Raw genomic sequence first — 23,530 nt, 5'->3', positions numbered from 1 at the left:
ACTGTTACTATAGAGAAGATTCTCAGACCTCAGGGTTGAACTACCACAATAATATAGTCAAAGAGAACCAGTATTTTATAGAACTACACTGCAATGGATAAAAATGTACAAATAAAAAGAATTTCATGGCATTAGAGAAAGTCTCAGAAATGGCCTCATCTACAGAGCCAAGTTGCAACTTCTATCCCAGGCCTGTCATACTGGTGACCCACTTACCTGGCTTCACAAAGGCAAAAAAACATCGTGCTATGTCGCGATCAAGTTTGACAACCATGATTCTAGACTATTTGAAGGCAATGTTGATCTGGTGGGTTGTATAAGATAGTCATATTCCTATTTATTCCCTTTGTTTGTATATCTCAAGCCTGTCCATATTTGGGTCTCAGCAGTAACACATTAAAATCTAGTACAAAAGTTCCAGGTATCCAGCAACTGAATGAGATGGATTATGCAAAGAGCTTCATTAGCTGTTATTCATTTATGGAACTGGCTAAAAGAACTGCTCCACATTCATTAAAGTGTCCAATTCTTTTCTCCTATTCATGCATGTAGTATTTACTGCTATTACATGTAATTTAGTTATATAGGAAAAAGATGCATCCTGTCATCAACCCACATATGCAGTGAGCTGCACTCTTGAAACACAGAGTGAAATGTAAAAAAAAGCAGCAGCCACACATTATCAGAGCAGGCTGACAAGTGCCACCAGGGGACATAGAAATCTTGGCAAAGAGTGGAAAGGAGAGGAAGCATCCTGGCAGTAGAATTTACAAGCTCCCAAACTCTGGCATTTGGTCAAAAGAAGGAGAACATAGAAAATGGTGTGAAGAATGATGAAATATAGAATAATGACTAACTTGGGAGTGGATGTACTGAACAGGAATGCATTTGGTGAAGACTGAGGATTTTTTAAATTCTACATTCAGGCACTAGATGGCACCATGAATTTATAGACATTTATATATTTTCTAGGTAACCAAGGTGATTATCACAACGAATTTTCTCAAAGCAATCCGGGATCCGAATTGCTCTAAACTGACATGCCACAATTGATTTTTTGACTTATCATCTGTTTCAATCAATTAAACAGTACTCCTATAAACATTTGCTGTTGGAGTCATTAGAGCTGTAGTTGCATACAGTAGCTTTATGTCTATGTTTGGGACAGGTGGACTGGGCTGCTAAGTTTAAACCTCCACCATAATCCTGAAATTATGCTAGTACAACATGCTTCAATTCTGTATTTCTTTTACTGGAAAAATAAAATAAAATACTGTGGCATGAATAGTGTAATATGAAACCATGTTCTATTCATACTGTAAAATCCAAGCCTTGCAAGCAGTCCCTTCAAAACGAAGCAATGGGCAATTCCATATACATAGCCAAAAAATAGGTAGGTAGACCTCCATTAGTTGAGGATATTGTCTTCCCATGGTGGTGGTGGTGGTAATAGTAGTAGTAAATAATAAGTCAATTTTTTTCTGGCTTCAGTATGTTCTTTGATTTATGCCTAATGCCATCAAGTGGCAAACAACACTATTCTCATGCATCAAGGTAGAATATCTCCCATAGAAACAGCATCTCTGAAAACCTGCTGTGAGTATCCAAGTAGAACTGTCATCACTTTGGCTGGGCTTTTACAAACAACTAAGGCAAAACAGGTTGAATAAATTATCAGGTTGTGAGTTGCTGTTCTGTCCTTTGTTGTTATCTCCCTTCCCCCACTTTGCACAAATCCTCATGTTGAACTATTGCTTCTAGCTGACAACACATTTTCTTTAACATTTTCAAATCTGTTTTGTAGATGATTTTAGGATGGAACACATAGGATAGTACAATCCCATTAATGGAAATCAGCGCACAGACCTGTTGAACCCTGGTTTGAGTTCTAGTGGATGGAATAAGGGTCATGGGCAAGAACTGCTTCATATAAGTGGTCCTCAACTTTTGGACCATGTGACTAGAATTTCTGTTGCAAGTGGAGTCATCACATAAATGGACCCAATATTACAACCGTGTAATAATCATAATTGACTCATAGGCTCTCTAAGCAAATCCAGTTGATGTCTTCACCACCACCCCAAGAAACTGGCTGAGAAGGTATCAAATTGGGATCATGTGACCACAGGATGAGGCAACCAATTGTAAATGTGTGCCAGTTGCCAAGCATTGAAATTGGAATTGCATGACTGTGAGGGTTGTGCAATGGGTGTAATTGTGAGGACAGGTTGTAAATAACTTTTTTCAGCCACCCTAACTTTGAACCATTGTTATACAAACAGTTAAACTGAGGGCTACCAGTAAAATTAATTCATGTTTCAGTTCAGAAGTATGTGGAACAATGTTTTACTGGATAGAATCTAGTTTATGTGTCAGAATTAAGCAAAACTAGCAAACTTTTATTTCTTATGGCAGTTTCACTGGAACTTTTAGCCAGCAAAACGAAATGAGGTTTCAGACAACACAGTCAACCAGAGTAAAATGCTCAGGATAAGGGCTCAATGGCATGAATAATTCCTTGTTTTTGCAAATCACTAGGAAAACAAGAATATGCAATTATTTTTTGCATAAAATGCAAATAACATTGAGTTCACATCTTTATCCACATCTTTAACTATAACTTTTTTGTAGAATTTGTTAATCAAGATAAAAGGAGAATTTTAATTGTTTGCTATAGAGATTTATAGAGATGAAAGACAGAATAAACTAAAAGGTAAGAATAGGCAGGGATTCTTAGTAAGAGAACAAAGCCAGGGCTGTCAAACTCGGGGCCTGGATGCGTCACGTGCTGGCCATGCCCACGCCTGGTTTAGTGAAGAGGAAAAGTCGCAATATGTCACATGATACCGCTGTGATGCCATGAGTTTGACACCCTTGAGCTAAGTTATCCAAGAAACACAAAATGTTCTCTGCAGCATTTCATTCCCAGCCATGTAAAGCCTACAATCCTTTAAATAATGAAGGCAGCTTGTAATTGCTCCATTGTTGCCTGCCATCTTCCCCCACCCCGCCTCCTGAGTATTGGCCATTGCACCCACTGTCTGCTGTCTGTTTTGGGTGGGTGATTAACTTTGAAAAACAATTATTAAAATTAACCCTTGTAGTGATAGAATGAGAAACAGCCATAGATATGTTAAGTCTATAATTGCAATTTTATTGTCTGCATAGCAATTAAGTGGACTAGAAATTGTCAATGTATTTCCATTCCTACCCCACTTGTTAAACAAGGGTCCTTCCATTAAATAGCTGTTAGGAAAAACCTAGAATAAATTTTTTTATGTTTTATATTTCATTATAAAATCATGCTCGACATGGAGCTGGGCTAGAGGGGGGCTGCAACCAATCCGAGGTAAGGCTGGTGTAGGCAGATGCCTACTGGGCAACTAGGAGCCCAGGAGAACTAGCGCTACCTCCGCAGACTTCGCTGAGCCTGCTTCAATAAGGTGTCAAAGTCAAGAGCATCGTATTTATTCTTCAGATGGGCAGGTTGAAAGTCATCTTGGCTGGAATCTGAAACCACAAGAACAATAATTCATCAGAACTAGCAACCAGATATGCACATTAGAAGTGTTAGTTCCTTGCTCCACACAGACTTTAGTTCATAATGACTAGGTTTGCATGTCATGTTAAGTCATTTTGTGGGTCTGGTTTTTATTTAATGAGCTACATGAAGCCATAAAAAGTGTTATTTGTAACTCATAATTTATGGGTCAAAGCAATGTGACTTACCACAATATCTAAACTCGTGCACAGATAGGCCTTATAAGACAAAATACAATGCAAACCAAACAGTAGTTTAGCCTATAGCTCCAACACTTAAGGTCAAACTTTCTGTGTTTTCATTCGGGAGCACAGTCCATGTGTATTTCAGATTTTTGTTCCAATCTTCTGCACAAAAATGTATCATTGGATACCCAGCGTTTCAACTCATCGATCTCCACAATGGACTCACCTAAGTCAGCATAACTTCTTTTACAGAACTGTCGACGTCCTCCAAAGCCCAGATCAAATGGCTGTTCATCAGGACGAAGCAGTGCATGTCCACCTTCTATAGCAGCAAAGGCATCTTCAGCATATCGATAAGTCACAAAGCCAAAGTTATCCCTACCAAGCAGGACAGTTATGCATTAAAAGACTCTGCAGTCATGATATATATATATAATGCAGGCTAAGCAGGGAAGTAAAGAGAAGAATTGCTGCTTTTTCTGAACACCACATTCCTTTCTCTCCCTTTTTCATTAGCTCAATATTACCCAGGAGGTTGACACTTGCCCAAAGTCAGAGCTTCCCCTTACCCATGCTCCCGGAAGTGCAGTGTGCAGTCTTCAATGTCCCCAAAAACAGAGAAACGATGTCGCAATTCTGATCGTGTCATCCTGTTGTGGATCTTACCAATGAAGACAACGCGGCGTTCCTCCTATGCACACAATTCAGGGCCAGTATTCAGTCACAGCTCTATTACTTGGACACTTGTCTCTTGCCAGACAATTCAACCCACTTTCTTAGTAAACCATGATCTGAACTAATCCTTCCTAGGGTGTGGATCACAAGGGAACAGTGGTTATGATTGAATCTGAATTATTAAAGTTGGATAATACTATTGGATTTAGCAAACAATATGGATTCTGCTCAATCCATGTCTGATATATGGAAATGTTTCTGTAAAACTTACTCCCCTGCAATTCTTTTCTATGGAAGAAAATTCTACATAGAACGGACTTTTTTTAAAAGTAACTCTAAAAAAACAGCCTTACATGGAGGTTGTATTCTTCCCACAAAATTATTGTACAATACATATACTCACGATTGCACGTTCTTTATATTTGTTTTTCTGCCTTTGGTAATGTTCATAGGAACTGCTGGAATTGTAGCTTAAAAAAAACCAGAGCACCAGAGATACAAAATTACAGTTTTATTCAGTGTTTATTAATAACCCTTCCTATCCTATGGAAAAATAAAAAAGAACATCTTGATGGAAATGCTTAGGAAATGCAATCAAGATAGAATATCTCCATTTGATATTTGAACACAAACAAGACAAACACAGGCCACAGGTTGCTTGCAAGAAAGCGTCTTGAGCAATGATTCTAAGTATCTAGATGAAAAAAATGACAGTACAAGAATTGCTCATAGAGAAAAGAAATCACAGATTTTCCTATTGTATGCATCTGAGGTTAAACACAGTATTATTATGGCTTCTTTGAGAGAGAAAAAACAAATTAGTATGAAAACAGTACTTATGGGAAGAAATATCACAAAAAAACTCAGTTTTCAAAAATAACTTATTACTTTGCATTAGATAGAATCTTTATATAACATTCACGGGGTTTTGCCAAATATTTCAAGTAGACATGAGTAATTTATGTTTCCAGACATTACTGGACTACCAGCATTAATTACCATGACAAATACTAACAATTGTAGTTCAACCTCATATAAAAAGCCAAATTTTCTCCAGGCATGCTTTGAAACCTTATAAACCAATGGGGGAAAATACCCCAAAAAAGTCCAAAAAGAGAAGAAAATCTAAATTGTGAGTAATTTGACATGATTTCTTAGACAATACTTCAGCTTGTAAGATAGTTTGATTATAATGTACTGTAGATTCTAGAATCTAGACTAATCTGTTTGTCTCACTGTATATCATCTCATCCCCAAATAATAATTTGGGTTTGGATTAGGAGGTAAAGAGCTATAAAATAACAAGGATGTTCCAAAAACAGAAACTTTGCTAAGATATTTCAATGCCTCAAAAAACTAGGAATCAAGGAAAGGACAATTCCATTTTCTTACCTTTTCCTGCAACTATTCCTTCTGTGCGGAGAAGGGGACCTGGAAGATGATCTTGACCTGTAAGAGGAATTGGAGGGAGAGCGGGACCTGCCCCTTGAATGGCTCCATTTAGTGGAAGAAGAGCTGGAATTCCGTGAGCGACATCTGGGAGAAGAAGGAGACCTGAATATGATCACCTATTAGATCAGTATCTAGTATCTAGCCACAGTTGGTTTTTTGGGGGTCAATTGTAACTTGTATGTTTGTGTGAGCATTCAATCTTTTTCAAAAGAACAAAAAATTACGAGGTTAGGAAGAACATCTGCTATAGGACAGATTAAGATGTATGCCAGCATTTGCTGAGAATGACTGTCCAAATATTTTCAAAGATATTTAAATCTTTTTATCAAGTTCTAAAAAGTAATCATAGCTCAGGAGTTAGGCCTGTGGTTTGTATTTAGAAGATTCCAAGTTCCATTGCAGGAATCTTTAGTTAAAAAGATTAGTAGTAGGCGATACTAAAGACCTTAATCTCTAGTTAGTTTAAACACTACAAAGCTAAATGAACAAATAATATGACACTGTACAAAAACAGATTATGTTGCAAGAAATAAACACATTTCCAACAGCATTTCAAACATATGTGCACCAGCTTTCTGCTATTTTATTCTTAAAGTAGATGAAATATTGTTAAGTGCCACATATGGTCAGGCACTATATTCTATTGCAAATTGGGAAATCAAGCTTTTTAAGTAGAAAATATGAATTTATTTGCTTGATATATATTTTGCATTTATTTATATTCTATTTATAGAAAAAAAACTGCAATAATTCATAAGGATTAGCAAGTCTGATAAGACTGATCTACAAACTAACAATTTTGAAACAATTTCCCACTATTTTCTCATGCTATAATAGAAGGATCACATACTAACTCATAATGTGATTCACCTAATTTGTAACTTAACATAGTGCACTGAACCATTGTTGATGTTTGCAAATAACAATATATGGTTCAGCATATTATTTACTAAACTAAAATAGAAAACCTTCAGAAAAATAAACAAACAAAGCCAATGAAAAAAATATTAAACCTAATTGTGGTTTTCAGGAAAAAAAAAAAAATTTAGGCAATTAAAATGAGGACAAAAGAAAGCTAGAGACAAACTGGACAGCTTACACATTATCTCCAAAAGGAGGAATTAATTGCTCTGAGAGAAAAATCACCCTGGGCATCCTAATTCATACATACAGCCATTCCTAAAATATATATAGTCATCCATTCCTGCCATTCCTAAAACAGCAACCAGTTAACAAAAGCTGTAAAGAATTTATGACATCCTTTAAATGTCATAAGTGGAGTCTATCAAAGATCTTCCCAAAGGTGCTTTTCAAAAGATAACCAGACTTTTGAAAAGTACCTTTGGGACAACCATGACCTGGATGATTGAGAATCTTCATAGACATCTGCCAGAGGTCGTATTTGTGCCAGCCATTCACAAACAATATTTTTTTACATTAATTTTGTTCAAATAGAATCCCTTCCTGAGCATGGCACCTCATGATATAAAGCAATTGTTTCAGCAAAAATTACACCTAATTCTTGAAATACTGAATCTACTCAAGGGGGAAAAGAAAATATGACTCACCTTCGCCAGTGTTTGGATGGTGGAGACCGAGAACGTGATTGTGATGAAGAGGATGAAGACGATGAAGAGGACGATGAAGTATCACTGTCACCATCAGAGCTTGAACTGAAGGACCGGCTAGCATGGTTTCGTCGGCTTCTCCCCCTTTGGCTTTTCGGACTAACTGACCTCTGTCTGCTCCGGTAGCATCTTAAGGAGCGTTTCGAAGCGAGTGGTTTCTGCTGTATCTCCTGAAGTTGCTGTAATGTCGATTCTCCTGAATCTTGGCAAGGGGATGCAGCTGGTGACAGCAGTACAGAGCATGGATCATCATTGCTCCTAGTCATGGACCTTGAAATAGTAGTCCGATGGTCCAATGCCTCTTTGCATGGATGTATGAGACCGGTCTCCAATAATGTTGAATTTAGGATAGTAGGTTTCAAGTCAGCCGTAACAGTCCTGGAATCTTTGGTCTGGCCCTTGTTGGAATTAATGTGGTTGGCAATTTCTCTAGGATTCTGGCAAGTAGGAACTACAGGCTTCAGCCTAACAGTAGCAGGGGGCCTCTTTATATCAGCAGAGGTCTGATCTAGCACTTGTCTTGTTAAGGTCTTAATAGGTTTTATGGTGATATCCAAGTTCTGTTTGACATTCCATTTGGCACCTCCCTTTGGGTGTGCAACAGTTAGTTGACAATAGTCATGCTCACCAGCGCCTACATGAACAGGGACTACAGCTTTCCAGTGAGATTTGCTTAGGGATTTCAAAAGCTGGCTATCTTTTGGGGACCCATCCTGTCCCAGCAATGAGGCAGGTACCAAAGGTTTCCACAGCTGATGGGGTGGAGTGGCTGGTGGAGTCAAACCTGCATAAAAATGGGAAGAAGGAAATGGAGCATCAATTAAATCACAAAATCACGAGCTGAGCAGATTAGGTGATTATGTTCACTAGAACTCCTTCGTAAAGACTCATGCCATCCCCAGCAAACCACCCTCCTCTACCATGGAAAGCAGAGCAAAAGTGTTTAAACTAATTTCTATACCTGTATAGTATTCTCAAAATCTATATGAATACCCAATATCTTCATGCTATCTCCCTTTATAGTCTTAACAGAACAGGCTTTATTTGGATAAACTCTTCAAAGTAAGTCCCCCCATATACTCCAGCAACTGCTCAATACCCTTACAACTATACGGAGGTGCTTAAGGAAGTTTGTTATGCCAAAGTAAGTCTCAAACATCACAAATCCTCTGCTATTCTCTCAGTGACAAAAAGAGTAACTCCTGGGTTCTTGGTTTTTCCATTTCAGAAACATTTTGAATTCCACAAAGGAATTTTACCTGCAACATTAATAAGCTCTGGTGCATGAAGCCGGTCCACCATTTTCTTTTCCCATTGTATGTCAGACCTGAAAGAAGAAAAAAAAGTTCCACTACAGACCTCTCAACAATATTCTCCACAATTCCCTACTTAGCATATAAAGCACCAAAGCAAAGGGTGCTAGTGCTTCTTAATGGCATAAGAGGACATTTAAGTCAATATGCCCTTGCTTTGACTAACATGTTTTGCCTCTGTTTCCTAACACAATATTACAGGTAGTCCTTGAATTCCAACCATTCAACTATTTGAAGTTACAAAAAGTGACTTACAATAGGTCCTTGCACTTACAACCATCATAGCAGTCCCATAGTCATGTGATCAAAATTTGGGTGTTTGGCAAACAGCATATATTGATAATCAATAAAGGAGAATAGTTCAGGGTTGAAATGAAGGGTCCTTGGTGCTTTTTCCCTTGGTTGTATTCTTAGACATTTCATTACCCAAACTAGGTAACATAAATGCTAGTAACAAGTGGGGTTTGCTCTAAGTTTATATTCTAGTAGCTTACCCTATCCATGTTGGTGGTCATGGTCTTAGAGGTTCTTTGATTGGGCTGTTTACTGTTGGCTTGTTTGGTAAGTCCTTGATTGGGGTATGTTTACTTGATTGTAGGTCTGATGTTAATCTTAAGAGTTAATCTATGCTCATCTGGGTGCTGATTGCTGGTGGGGAGGTATTTTGTTTTTGTTTTGTTCCCATCTTGGCTTGTTGATTATCTCTTTTTGCATAGTATGTAGATTTGTTTATATGTTTATTGATGGCTAATTTGTCTGAGTGCCAGTCTTCCAGAAATTCCCTAACATTTTTGGACTTGGCTTGGTCTAGGTCAGGGGTAGGGAAACTTGGCTCTTTTATCACTTATGGACTTCAACTCCCAGAATTCCTGAGTGAGCCATAAAAGGTTGTGGGGGAAATCCTACATTTATATATTAAACAGTCCCATTCAAGTCAAAAATTGATTTCCCCCACAACTGAAAAACCAGTAGGCCGGGGATGGGAACCTTTTATGGCTCACTCAGGAATTCTGGGAGTTGAAGTCCATAAGTGATAAAAGAGCCAAGTTTCCCTACCCGTGGTCTAGGTGCATGATCACAGAGTCCCAGTTGAAACTATGGTGAAGTCCATATGTTATGACATGAAAAAGGTTTCATCATGTCTTCTGACTGCTAATTGGTGTCCATGGATGCGTTCTGCCAGTCTTCTGCCTGTTTGTCCTAAACAGTGGCTCTTGCAGTCATTACACTGAATCTTGGAGATGAGTTGTTTTTTCTTTTGGGGCTGCTGGGTCTTTTGGTTCACTTAGGATGTTTTGAAGGGCTTCAATTGCCTTTAGTTAGCACAAGCCAACTAAAGCCCTTCAAAACATCAGAAGACACAATGAAAATTCTTTAATATCAACTGTTGCAAAAATACAGGAAGTCCTCAACTTATGACCACGATTGTGTCCAAAATTCATGCTGATAAGTGAGAAATTTGTTAAGTGAGTTTTTCCCTTTTCATTTTATGACTTTTGTTCCCACATTACTTAAGTGAATCACTGCAGCTGTTAAGTGAATTTGGTTTCCCCATTGACTCTGCTTGTCAGAAGGTTGCAAAAGGTGATCATAGGACACTGCAACTGTCATAAATGAGTCAGCTGTCAAGCATTCAAATATAAATCATGTGACTATGGGGATGCTACAATGGTCATAACTGTGAAAAATGGACATAAATCACTTTTTTCAGTGCAGTTGTAACTTTAAACGGTCACTAAATGAACTGTTGCAAGTCAAGGACTACCTGTATCGTAATACCAAGTATGACTCATTTAACAACCACCTTGCTTAACAACAGAATTCTGATCCCAATTGTGGTTTTAAGTTGAGGACTACCTGTACTAAGTCGCCAAACAGAAACAGGATAAAGACCAGGCTTAGGATCAGGCCTATGCTTACCCATTATTCCCTGTATATTTATTTTTCTTTAACGCAGCAGATACTTCCGTTTTGGCTGAAAGACAGTGTAAACAACAAATGTCAAATATATCATAGCAATAGCCATTAAGGCAAGATCTGATTCTAAAACACAGTGCTTAGTCAAGGTGATGCTAGTGCAACAATGTAGGAAAAGATCTGTTAAACATCTAAGCTTTAATTATTTAAAAATGCTACAAATTCATCATGAGCACAAAACACTTTGAAAAAATAAAACAAAAATACTGCTGGAACAAGAAAACTAGGGAGATATCTGAAGAGGGAAGCAGAAAAACGTATACCGTATTTTTTGCTCTATAAGACGCTCCAGATTGTAAGACGCACCTAGCTTTGGGGGAGGAAAACAAGAAAAAAAATGCCTCTGCCTCCCAGCAATTTGCCTCCTTGCAGCAAACAGCAAACAACCTAGTCAGCTTCAGCACAGCCTGATTTAGTAGGAGCAGCTGATTGGCGGTTGGATCAGCCGCTCTGGAATACAATCGATCACCTGTTCCAGGCTGCGGGGGTCGCTGGCACCCATTGCCGCCATCACTGCCCATTGCCGCTGCCTATCACCATTTTCGGTCTCCATGCGTCCTTTTCAGCACTGCCTGGAATGGGCTGAAAATGGGACGAGCAGAGGCTGAAAACGGGATGTGTGGAGGCCAAAAATGGGGTGCACGGAGGCTGCGATCCCCACAGCCTGGAATAGTTGATCAGCGATATTCTGGGAGGCCCATCCAACCACCAATCAGCTGCTTATGCTAAATCAAGCTGTGCTGAAGCTGACAAGGATGTTTGCTATAACAGGGATCCCCAACCTTTTCGGCGCCGCGGCCCGGTTCCGGCATCAGCTGGGTGCCGCGGCCCGGTACCGGCGTCAACTGGGCGCGCCATCTTTTATGGCGAAAATGGCTTTCTACCTGGAAAAGCTCACGGAAGCGCTGGCGCCATCTTTTGCGAAAAGCGCTTCCGGTGAGCTTTCTACCGGAAAAGCTCACGGGCGCTGGCGCCGCCATCTTTTTGACGGCGCTTCCGGTGAGCTTTCCCGGAAAAGCTCACCGGAAGCGCTTTTTACCAAAAAGATGGCGGCGCCCAGCAACCAGCGGCCCGGTAAGGCTTGTTCCGCGGCCCGGTACCGGTCCGCGGACCGGACGGTTGGGGACCCCTGTGCTATAAGGAGGCAAATTGCTGGGAGGCAGAGGCCGAAGGTGGGCGGGGCTTCGGCAACATTACTATATAAGGTGCATAGACATTTACACCCACTTTTTTGGAGTGGGGTGGGAGTGCATTTTATAGTGTGAAAAATACGGTAATTCTGCAACCTGAACAATGTATAAATGTTGTGGTTTGTAAATCAATTTATGGCTTAGCATGTGGTACAAACCCAAGCAACTCTCACTTAATAATCTAAGGTAAAACAAATCAGACCTCAGTACTATTCTGAAACTCAGTCACAAATTAATGAAAAATCCTTTGAAGTTAGAAGGTATTCCTTGACTCTTTGGATAACTTTAGACAAACAAATTAAATATTTTAATGGCACCAAACATAAAGTCAATATCATGGTCTACTTGTCCTATTTCCTCACCTTCAGTCTTTTCAAATTGTTCTAGCAGGCTAGATAGGTCAGAGGCCTCAATTCCTAAGGGAGGAAAAGATATGATATTAATTTTACACGCTCGTTGGTACTCTGTAATTTCACATACAATAAGTTTCATTGTCATACACAGATTCTGCTCACTGTCCCTCTTTTCCCAATCAGGTCAGCAACTGTAATGGGCTGGGAGAAATAAACAACTTTTTTGACTGAATATGTTACAATATGTGCACATGGGTATCAAAACACAAAATACTGAATTTTATATAAGCAAGTTTTTTTAAAAAAATAATTATTAGCAAATCCTGGACAAAGAGGGAACAGAAGAATATTGCTTTCGCATTTGAAAGAAAGCATAACCCACCAGGTGATATAACCCCAGAAAATGTTCAAATGGAAATATTTGTGACTTAAGCCTTAACACCATGTATTATTGCCAAATGTCCTAAGCCAGGGGTGTCCAACCTTGGCAACTTTAAGACTTGTGGACTTCAACTCCCAGAGTTCCTCAGCCAGCTTGGCTGGCTGAGGAACTCTGGGAGTTGAAGTCCACAAGTCTTAAAGTTGCCAAGGTTGACACCCTGTCCTAAGCCATGTTCAGTAAAACCACCTTCATTAACACAAATACTCACCAATCTCATTGATAAATGAATGAACAAGATCTTTATCCTGCTTATGCTGTGCAGAGCTGATGAAAGGTTGATTTTTCCACATAGATGATGATGTCTTCTTGGAAAGATGGCCATTTTTCTGTACTTTCTGGAGCCCTGGTAATGTTGAAGGACTGGGAGCAACTAGGGCATGTTCTGTGACATCTGGCTGAATTTCAGCTGGCTCCTTTTGTTTTCGAGGTGCCAAGGGACCTGAAAGAGAATGTTCCTCTGCTAATGGCTTCTTGTTGTTCTGAGCCACAGGATCAGTAGTTTCTCCAGAGTCAGAGAGTTCAGGGTTCTTCTCTACAAGCTGAAAGTCTTTTGAAAACTTCACTTTGCCAGCATGTTCTCCCAATATTTGATGGGAAGGAGGCACAGGAAGGGACCCCCCTAAGGACTGCAGGGTAGAACTTTTGCTCCCATGTCGAGTCAATGCTGGTTTTTTTGAAGGCTTATCAGCTAATGGTGACAAAGGCAGTTTCTCCAATGATTGAGAACTGCTTGAAGTTACTTCAGTTTGGGACTGAACTGTAGAGAGCTGTGTTTGTCTCCTTGGGTCAGATATTTTTCTGGGAGTTGCCTTGATTGCTAAAGGAGCTTCTACCTGGCATACCTGGACAGGCAGGCTTTGACTTTCACTGACCACATTTTGAAATCCGATACAGGAGGACTCGGGTGTTAAAGCCGTACTTTGCTGACCAGGAAATGCATCAGAAAGAGATGAGACATGTAAAGTGCCAACCTGAGGACTTTGCCTCACACCTCCTTGATCTCCATATGGGACGGGCAACACTGGAGGTGGCACCGATATTCCAGACCAATAAGAAGACTGTGGCAGTGGAGCCCACTCAACAGAGCCATAAGACGGGGCTGGAACAAAAGGTAAAGGAACAGGTAGGGGAGGCGGCCACGTAGGAGGGAGTAAGGGGGGGACTGTATGGAAGATAGGAGAACAAGCTTCAGGAGCAGGTGGTGGTGGTGGTGGCAAGCTTTGGTAATTAGCTGGTAGAAGAGCAAAGTGAGACCATGAAGATCCTGCTGGTTGGGATGAGCCCATATTGTAGTGATTAGGAGGAGCTGGTAGGAAAGACTCTGGTGCTGGTGGCACATGAGGTATGGACAATGTTGGAGGCACTTGTGGCCCAATGTGAGAAAAAGCACATACTTTACTAGCAGGCACTACAGGGACAGGTGAAGATGAAAGAAGTTGCGAAGATGGAGGATCTCTTTGTTTCAGAGTTGTAGAGGAAGAGGGCATGGAAAGGGCCATGGCACTTGCTTTGTCATCAGGGGCAAGAGTAGTGGAGTCAGCAGGTTTTTCAGGCTCCTTCACAAGTTTAGGTGCTGCGGCTTTGGCGGATGGCAGAGGAGCTTTCAGGCAAGGAAGGTCAGCCAACTCTGTAGGGAGCTTGGGAACACTGGGCCACTTGCTGGCACTCCGGTTCTCTCTGGTGTTCTGGATACTGTCATTATTAGACTGGCGCTGGCGCTGGCGCTGCCTGTATTCACTCAAGCTGAGAGGCCGAGGTTTAGCTTCCCTTGGAGGGCAGATGACTTCCTTATTTTCAGAGCAAGATGTATCCTTGGTCAGCTGCTCTGTAAGATCCCCAGTGCAATCAGGGAGCATTTGGGAAGCTTCTGAGCTAGACTTCTCAATCACGGGTAGGGGGAACTGGCTTTTTTCATGGGGTTCTCCTGGGACTATAGGCACAGGGTCTGAATTCCCTAGATTTTGGGTGGGCTCCTCTGCATACGGCAAATCCTTTGCACTTACTAAGCTTGACAGAAGTGGATTTTTGGACCCTTCCTCTCTCACACATGTTGACCATTCTACTTCAGTTTCAAGTGTTTCCTTTGTCTGAGATACTTGATTTAGGAGCAATTCTTTCCCTCCAGTTCTCTCTGGTTCCTTTTTTTGAAAACTAGAATCTGACACAGATTTCCTTGCATCAATCCTGGTCTGCATTGGAGGACAGGCGGACACTTGTTGGCAGTTTATGGTCTTGTGATACTTTGTTTCTGCTCTGGATTTCTTCTTCTTCTTCTTCTTCTTCATATTTGTAGATACCTGACCCTTCTTTGAGGCAAAGAGTTTGGCATTTTTGGGGGCCACCGAGACAGGCTCAGATATATTCTTTTGATTACCTATTGATTTCTGAGTGTCCTCCTCTATCTGTGGATGACTATCTTTTATGTTTGGAAGAGCAGCAGTAACTACCTTCCCATCTTGTTCGTATGAGTCAAGTTCTCGGTCCAGACCCACGTACCTCATCCTGTATTCAGGCAATTCTTTTCCCAGGGCAGGGGACAAAAGTTCTACTTCTATATCCATAAGGCCAGTTATGTCACTGCTATCCACTGTAGGTGAGAGCTTGGTCTCCAGGAGCTCGCCACCATCAGGCATTATTTCTAAGACAAGTGGGCCTGTGAGATTCTTCTCAGCAAGGGACTGATTATCAGAACTCAGGCATACAGTGAGGGTGGGCTGGCAGTAAGAGTGCACTGATCTCACTAGCTCATCAAGAGAAATATTTTCCGCGGCAATGATATAGGGATCATCAAGGTCTCCCTCAGGTTCCATCTCCTTCACAGCTGCTGTAAGACTCTCCCTGCACCCTCGTGCAACCTCTTCTTCCTCTTCCTCTCCATCACTGCTCCGTAGAACAGGTGATTCCTGCTCTCTATTCTTGAAGAGCTTCTGTTCCCCCCCTAATGCTTTGTTACTTGCGTTGTTTGAAAAAGCCGAAAGTTTGGCACAACTTGAAGATAATGAGAAGGGAATGCTGTTAGTACTGGCTTCAACCTAGGGAGAGATGAATCAAATCAGAGTTTATGCAACAAAGTAAAAACAACTGAAAATAACCAAAACACTGTTGGGAAGAAGGTATTTCTGACAACCCTGCAATTTTACTAAAAGGTGCTTAAACTATATCTATGAAACATAGCCCACAAAGACTGAAACAGAGAATATACCCCCTCCTATCATTCTACTAGTTTGTATGCCAACTAAAACATGGGGATATGTAGCATAAAGATTACACTTGGGCAATCCTTTTCTACTGTACTGGAATTATTAGTGTAGTTTTTAATATAGCAGGACACATGCAAAAGAGAACATACAACAAATCATGATCAGGGTTTTTTTCTGGGCAGAAATTAAAGGTGGCAGAATCAATTAGAGCCACCTATGGCTTAGTTTTTACAAAATATATCACCTTCTTTGACATAATGGTATACAGTCCAGGCTCCTGGAAATCCTCAATATTGTGTAAGCCTTGTCCATCGGGTGTCACAGAAAAACTAAGAAATCTCTGAAACTGATGGGAAAAAAAACAGCTTGGAAATAACACAAATTACTGAGACTAGAAAATACCCAAAATAATAACCCCAAATGCACATTAAACATCTTTCCTTATCTTTAATCATTTGCAATCATTTAACATCTCCTGGGTATCTTGTAAACCAGAGGTTCCCAACTGGGGGTGCTTGCACCTGATGATATTCCATGGAGTGCAAAAACTTGGATTTAGAAGTTTCCAAATTATAGTTTATATGCATAATTATATGCATATAATTATTTATTTTTGTAAGGGGTGCGAGAATATATCAGAAGTGTTCTAGGGGTGCGGGGTATAGAAAAGGTTGGGACCCCCTGTTGTAAACGCATAACAATATTAAATAGATACATTTGAGCAATAGAGGGCACTCTTACTCTGCAGTGATCTCAATACAGTATGTTAGATGTGATTAATCTGGATGCCAATTTAAAGAGAAAATTAAACTGCAGGCACCTCTGACAAGTGGAGAAGCCTCTATAATTTTAAATCACATTGGTAAGTATTACCCTGCAGTTGAGATGTTGCCAAAAGCTGCTGAGAATAGAAAGCAATTCCTCACAGATTACTAACTGGATGAAAGCACCGTGTTAGTAAACCATAAAGTTGAATCCAAACAAAAAAAATGGTGCAGGACAAATTTCAGGCCAAAGAAAGAACATATGAAAATAATTTATATCCCACTCAGGGAAAAAACATGCAAATTAATTCCACATGAATCAGGCATTATCAAATTATCAAATTTATTTGTTTTTCCCATCTCACGGTTCAAGGTGACACTAAGCAGCTTATAGCAAGAGGTGAGTAGAATAGGTAAAGCAATAATTCCAAATATTTACAAGGGCAAAATTAATGCTGTATTAGATCCAACTTGTTTTTGTTTGGTTTTAATTGCTTTGAATTGCTCTTAAATTGAAGAATATAGGACATATTAAAAATAAATAACTATTTTTAATTAACCTTCCAGAGACGAAGTACAATAACTGTTAGGACGACTTAACATTCAATTAAATATCATCATACCGAAGAATTTTCAATCTCTCTGGGTGATGTTAGCAATTCAGATTCAGGAATAGGATCAAAGGGAGACAGAGTCTCATCATCTGTGCTATCAAGAATATCTGTTATTGCGGTCAACAGGGAAAGTTCATTCTCTGCATCCATGTGGCTTTTTACCTGTTATTAAAAGAACAAACCACAGTAGAAATGTTACCATTGTTCAATTCCAATTATACAAGTGCTTCAAATAAATCACCCTGCCCCGGTCTAGTTCGCTTCATATGTGTTGACTGTCATCTGATTGAACCAGGAGGATGGAAGATCACTCATCCTGGCTGTCCATCACATCTGATAGGTAAAGCTGATTTCAATTTACATAAAGAAATCAGATACATGGACTCTGAAGTCAAATTCCAAGACATTTTCACACCAAACAATGACTGGAATGTATAGAGATACAATAAAAGCCTGAAATGTATAGAGATACAAATCTTTAGTACCTACATCTATTCTAATCTGTTCAGCAAATACAGATATTGAAGTATGATATCAAAAACTAAAACTTTTAAAACTATTATTCTGCTTCTCCAGGCCCCTAGTTTTATATTAATAATTTACCAAGAGCAAATTGAGAGCATCAGAAAAATAGCAACTCTGACTTTCATTCCATTCCAGGAAAATGTGAGCTGAATTCTGAGCATTCAGCACTTCAATTTCAGAATTCTGGCCCAAGAAAAGTGTCAAGAGTCCAACTTCTGATCTTTTAAAACCACGTCCTCTCATATTTTGCTGAGAAACTACACAGGTGAATATGAGGAATTCAATATAAAACTATTATCTGTTCAAGATAAAACTACTGATTAGGCTGAAGTAAATCTTCTACTTCATCATGGAACTCCCCCCCTCCTCCACTTATTGTCCACAAAATCATAGAATGTAATGAAAGCAGAGAATTGCAGTTTCATTATATTTAAGGCAAAAGAAAAGCTTCAATGTTTGTTTTCTTCATTTAGGGCTTTACAGTAGTCTACCCTAGTTCATGTTACCAATACATGCTCAAAGCAATGCGGAAGCCAGTCATCTCTAAGGACACATAATATACTGTACCTCAGTCAAACTGCTGAAATCTTCAATGATGGAAATGACAGAAGAATCTAAGTAGTCCTGCATTGTTTCCAGGAATTCCCCAGCTTCAAGGATGGTTTCTGCTTCCAAAGATGCCAAGTGCAAATCCTCTGCCAGTAAACACTGGAGGGAGAAGATACAGGAGAAGGGAAGGTCAGTAAAAATAAATCAGATGAGAAGAATGAAAGTAACTGAATGTAAATTAAGTATTATCTAGGCACAGAATAATTCCCTCTAGTACTCAGGTTCAATGAGGAACTGAATACTAATTATACTTAACAGCAATAGAGAGAGGCAAACAACTTTGTGCAACTGCCAAATATGTTCTTGTAGTGTGCATGTCTCAGTTTCTAGAATTTGGGAATTTTACAATTTTCACCCATCTTTATTGCCATGTTTTCTTAACTAATGGTTTGATTTTCATTATTACCAAATTACCTGATGTTTTGGAGTATTGTTTTGTTTTCAAGCTGCCCAAAAACTTAAGATTTAGAGGCTGGCCCAGGCTTTGTCGAACGTAATTAAACACAAACTTGTTTCAAAAGCAAAACCTATTTTATTGCAATGCTGGGAATTACTTTCATTCCCAGCCAGAACTAATTCGTAAACAATTCCCCAAAATAAGCACACGCCTTTCAGTGCTGTGGAATGCTGCCAAAAACAGAAGTATCCAAATTAATTATAACAGAAACTAACCAAAGTAAAAAACCAACCAGAGTACACAGAGCTTCAAGGAGGACTCGGAATCCTATTGAACTAAGTTGCTTCCTGCAAAGCTTTCATCATTGTGGTCTGACTTTTATCCCTTATGGGAGGGGCATTACCTCCCAGCCTTACTCTCAAGTCTCCCTCTGTTTCAGCTGCTCTCGCCTTCTAGTAGCTCTGTGCACAGGCACACTGGGAACAGGCTCCCCTGGGTCCTCTGCTTCGCTGCTGCCAGGCTCTGAAGGCAGCATCCCAGGTGGTCCTGGCTCCATCCCTGCATCAGATGCAGGACCCTCGTCCAAGTTCTCTCCAGACTCCCTGACTGGTCCCCTTTCTTCCTCACTGTCCAACTCAGCTGCTGTCTGCACCAGCCGCCGGCGAACCACAACAGGGCTTTTAAAATAAAACCTTGTATTTATGAGACCCAAATCTACTATTCTGAAAAAATGGTTTTCTCCTAGTTTATTAGACCCATATGTACAATTACTACAAACCTTTTCAACCAAGACTATCTACAATTCTGCATCTATGTAATCAAGCACAATGCAAAACAAACTACTCCGAGAAGCTCACTGAAGTTTTTTTTATCAGATAAGCAGGATGCTTTAATTGCAGAAAGTTGGGAGGACCAAGACATGATTGCGTCTCTTCCCATACTCTTCTGCTGATTAACCTGTAATAGTCTCTCTCATCTTGCTGCATTCTAGATGCGATAGGACAGCTCCCAGTTATCCCAATTAACATGAATGTTTCCAAACAAGAACCAAGCTTTGAAAAATATACATACAAATGTTTAAACAGCATCAATTTCAATGCAGTTGTCAACATCTACTCCTGTAATTCTGAAGATGGATTTATGGTTATAATACTGGCATGCTGACACTAGGAAGCCAGGTGCAGGAGAAGGCAAATGTAATAATAAATCACTTTTTTTTTACAATAGCTGAGAAAATGTGTTCACGTTGTCACCAGACTTTTTTTTAACCTATGACATATTGAGTTTGACTGGCTTCAGAGGGTAAAATTGTGAGAACATCAAGGTGCTGCACAGATGCAGACTCTGCAAATAGTTTGCCTTATTCAAGGATCAACAGTTACTGGAAATGTTTTATTGCAGTTATTGCTATCTAGGGGGGGCATACCAGTTACTGAAAGCAAAAGTTCACATATTTGCCACAAATACATATGGGACCTTAGATCATTCTTTTCCATAAATGAAGGAATCAACAATGTTTGGGCCATTTGTTTAATTAGGTTCCCTCTATCTAATTTTAGGACTTGTTTTGGATTATGTTTATGCAAAAATATTGAAAATTCAAAGGGATTCACAACCTTTTAAACATCACTATACAGTAGCATCACTAGTTCAGCATTGCTATTACACTGTTACCTAGTTTACAAGAAAACAATCAAGTTCAGAAAGCACCAAGGACCCCTCATTTCAACCCTGAGCTATAAATATTCTCCTTTATTGGGGCTGCATACTGAATATCTATGCTGATAGAACTAAAGTTTCTCACTATTCTGTCATCCCTCAAAGAAAGTAGTCATCTCTAGAATAAGAGATGCATTCTTAAAGAATACTATCTGAACGTTATTATTTTGTTGTGAAGTAAAAAAGTACCGTAGTTACAATTCTGGCATGGAAATAATACAGTGTAGAAAATAGAGAAACTGAAGAAGCCTTGATACTATTTATCAATGAATTTACCTAAAGTTGGAATTAATATGCTCACTACATATCTTTCTCTGAAAATACCTATTAGTACAAAAGTTTAATTCTGACCTTTTAATTCTGTCAATTGAATGTGAAATTACTCAAAAGAATTTTTCAATTCTTACAAGGTGACAGTTCAGATTCTTTGCCACAAACTAATGAGATTAATTAAAGCACTCTTTAATGATGACCAAGGTGAAACTTCAGAAATTATAGATAAAACTACCAGGAGACTCAAGTCCATCATTCAGTTTGCTTTCTGGGCTGGTTACCAAAATAATCTATATAACACAAAAATTAAAGGGTTACCATTTCACATCCTTGGCATCCAGATTTGTGGGTGTACCCAAAGTTTCCAGTTCTCTAACTTCCAAAGCTCACGCTTGATTATTAGTCTGTGACCCAATAAAGGAAGACCAATATCTCTGAAAGGCACCATGCTAGGAGAAGGCTGCCCCAAGCAAACAAATAGAAGCAATACTTGTTTAGTTTTCTAAACTTTGGGGGCACTTCACTATGTTACTCATCATGCCACATTCAACAAGCCCAAAAAAGTCCAAAGGGACAATTTTAAGTTTCAATATAATACTCTCTATATGTTACTAAATGTATTTATTAAACAAATTTATATAGTGATATGGTTTACAATTGCGTTTAGGAAAAGAACTATATTCAAATTGTGTGATGAAGGAAAATACAGTTTTAAACATAAACAAAACTCATGAAATTTTAAAGCTTTAAATCACCCAACTTCATGCTGCATAACACAATATATATACTTTGTTTTAAAGCCCACATTTTTCTGGGTTTCTTTCCCCATTTCCAAGTCTTTTTATTGTAATTAATTCTCCACCCTCCTCTCCACTTTCTCTTGTCTTCTGATTAGACCCTACAGAATTGGGAAGATGTCAGGCAGAAAACAGATGACTCTGTTTAAGTAGAATTTTTTAAAAAGTGTCCTTACCATTGTGCAAAACATATTAAGATTTGCATAGAAAATTTTAATTTCCAAAGATAAAGTCTTGAGCAAAAAAAAGTGAGTTGATTCTAAGCAAAATTAAAATATTGCTCCAATCTTATGAAGAATGTGAATCTTCGGTATTTTGTATAGTAAGGGAATGAGTTACATCTTATTTTAACTACAAAAGACTGGTAACTTAGCATTTAAATTTAACTATTATTTAGCACAGCAACACAATATGTTTCCTTTTTTTATTATGGCTGTGGCACAATCTTCCATCAGTGGAAGATAATGTGTAGCAGGAAAAAGCATGGAAGAGTAGAAGTTTCAGCAGACTTTTCAAGTGAACAGCTCATTATTTCTATTTGTCATTCTAGTACAATGGTATAGTAAATGGCTTCTCTTAAAACTGCTTTCTAAAGTGAAATGATTTGCTGAAAATTACCTTTTAATTTAAAGGGGACAAGGCATTCAGAATTATGCTAAAATCAGACTCAGAGAACAGGAGAAGCAAGAATACTTAAAAGTAGATGCACACAAGATGATTTTTACATACAAGAATTTAAAAAAGAACTGCTGAAAGAGAGCATCATCAAATGGGGCTGAACAGGATCAGCAAGTGTGAGGATATGAACACACCCAGGGACGAAAAGGGGAGAACAGAGCAGAGAAAAGCACTGGAATTCATTTTAACATAAGAGAATACTTTCTAGTTGGTGCTCCTCAGCCTATAAGACATATCCTGGTCTCCCACTTCCTTAAATTCTTTTAAGGTTTCTTTCTTTCTTTCTTTTTGCCGTTGGGGGAAGGGCACAAAACAAACGAAAGTTTCAAAAGTCGATGGAAAAATTAAAGCCACAAACAGTACCATTTTGATAAATAATTCAAAACAATGAGGGAAACCCACAACTCGATTAAGAAGCACTCTAATCTTAGTTTTTCTTTTTGCATATTTTCCCCAAGGACCCCGACCAAGGCCGAAATGCTCCCACAACTCAAATTAAAGTAAGTGTGACTCTACGCCAAAAATTCACGGAGTCAGACGCCTTGCCACACCTAGCGATTCCAGGATTTGCCTTTGCCTTTGCCTTAAAAGCTCTCGACTTTCATTGTTCCTGCATCACGAGGGGGAAGTGGTCTTCAGAAAGTCCCCAAATTCCTGAACCGCGGATCGTTCATCCCGGGCATTTGCTCCACTACGCTAATTTTGCCGCACATCGTCCGCCCATACCAGCCCACCATTACCAACTGTATGGAAGCTCAAGCGAAATGGCCACCAACTAGGATCGTGCAGCCAAAGCATCGCTTTGAGATTCTCACAGCTCCTCTCCCTGAGCAGCTTTTCTACCGCGCATTCTTCCCGGTGCCTCCATTCCAAAGCCCCCACAGCCCGCGTTCCCGCTGCCACCTCCCTATGCCAGACACACCGCTTCCACGTGTCCATCTAGCGTTAAGCCGACGCGGCTAAATGAAACTAAATGAAAATCAAAGCTCAGTTCCGAGGAACCAGACCGGCCGGTACCTGCGTAGAAGAAAAGGTATTGCCCACCAAGAGCTCCGAGGCACCTCGCATGGGGAGGGTTCCCCCAGCCCCAGCATGTCCCGCACCGCCGCCCCACAGGGCCGCCATCTTGGCACCTCCTCACAAATAGCTTCAGAAGCCCGGCCGGCACGGTTAGAACTATATTTCCCAGGAATCAACG

The 23,530-nt window shown here is 39.7% G+C and overlaps 1 protein-coding gene and 1 long non-coding RNA gene across 3 annotated transcripts in view; one reads left to right on the top strand and one right to left on the bottom strand.

Annotated features, from left to right (window-relative positions):
• The window catches only part of LOC148130897 (uncharacterized), a 10,492-nt gene extending 6,085 nt beyond the window's left edge, over positions 1-4,407 (top strand). Inside the window, exon 3 of the long non-coding RNA XR_015749435.1 lies at positions 4,243-4,407. This is a non-coding gene — a long non-coding RNA (uncharacterized LOC148130897). The remainder of the gene's footprint in view (positions 1-4,242) is intronic.
• Positions 3,134-23,530, bottom strand: PPRC1 (PPARG related coactivator 1). Of its 2 annotated transcripts, none has more exons than XM_087964698.1 (14): positions 23,350-23,530; positions 18,427-18,567; positions 17,344-17,496; positions 16,201-16,302; positions 12,965-15,788; positions 12,324-12,377; positions 10,715-10,769; positions 8,741-8,808; positions 7,422-8,265; positions 5,794-5,937; positions 4,805-4,871; positions 4,296-4,417; positions 3,953-4,104; positions 3,134-3,510 (listed from the first exon to the last, which is right to left on the bottom strand). In XM_087964698.1, the coding sequence occupies exons 1-14, from the start codon at positions 23,455-23,457 to the stop codon at positions 3,407-3,409; spliced, it is 4,938 nt and encodes a 1,645-aa protein (XP_087820824.1). In that variant the 5' UTR covers positions 23,458-23,530; the 3' UTR covers positions 3,134-3,406. The 2 variants fall into 2 exon arrangements, with proteins under 2 accessions (XP_087820824.1, XP_087820825.1); XM_087964699.1 differs by lacking the exon at positions 23,350-23,530 and adding an exon at positions 22,884-22,905.

The sequence above is a fragment of the Notechis scutatus genome, chromosome 4 (genome assembly GCF_049901735.1).
Source record: "Notechis scutatus isolate UNSWTSFEM ecotype Mainland chromosome 4, rNotScu1.2, whole genome shotgun sequence".
Classification (NCBI taxonomy): domain Eukaryota; kingdom Metazoa; phylum Chordata; class Lepidosauria; order Squamata; family Elapidae; genus Notechis; species Notechis scutatus.
The sequence above is the reverse complement of the archived record's forward strand: the minus strand, read 5'-3'. Positions and strand labels throughout refer to the sequence as shown.

Bases quoted from the DNA above. Each gene is read 5' to 3' on its own strand.
- PPRC1 (XM_087964698.1), bottom strand. From the start codon at position 23,457: ATGGCGGCCCTGTGGGGCGGCGGTGCGGGACATGCTGGGGCTGGGGGA. The intron at 18,568-23,349 runs GTACCGGCCGGT...TTCTCCCTCCAG, and splicing joins ATACCTTTTCTTCTACGCAG to TGTTTACTGGCAGAGGATTT. The intron at 17,497-18,426 runs GTACAGTATATT...TTTTAATAACAG, and splicing joins ATTTCAGCAGTTTGACTGAG to GTAAAAAGCCACATGGATGC.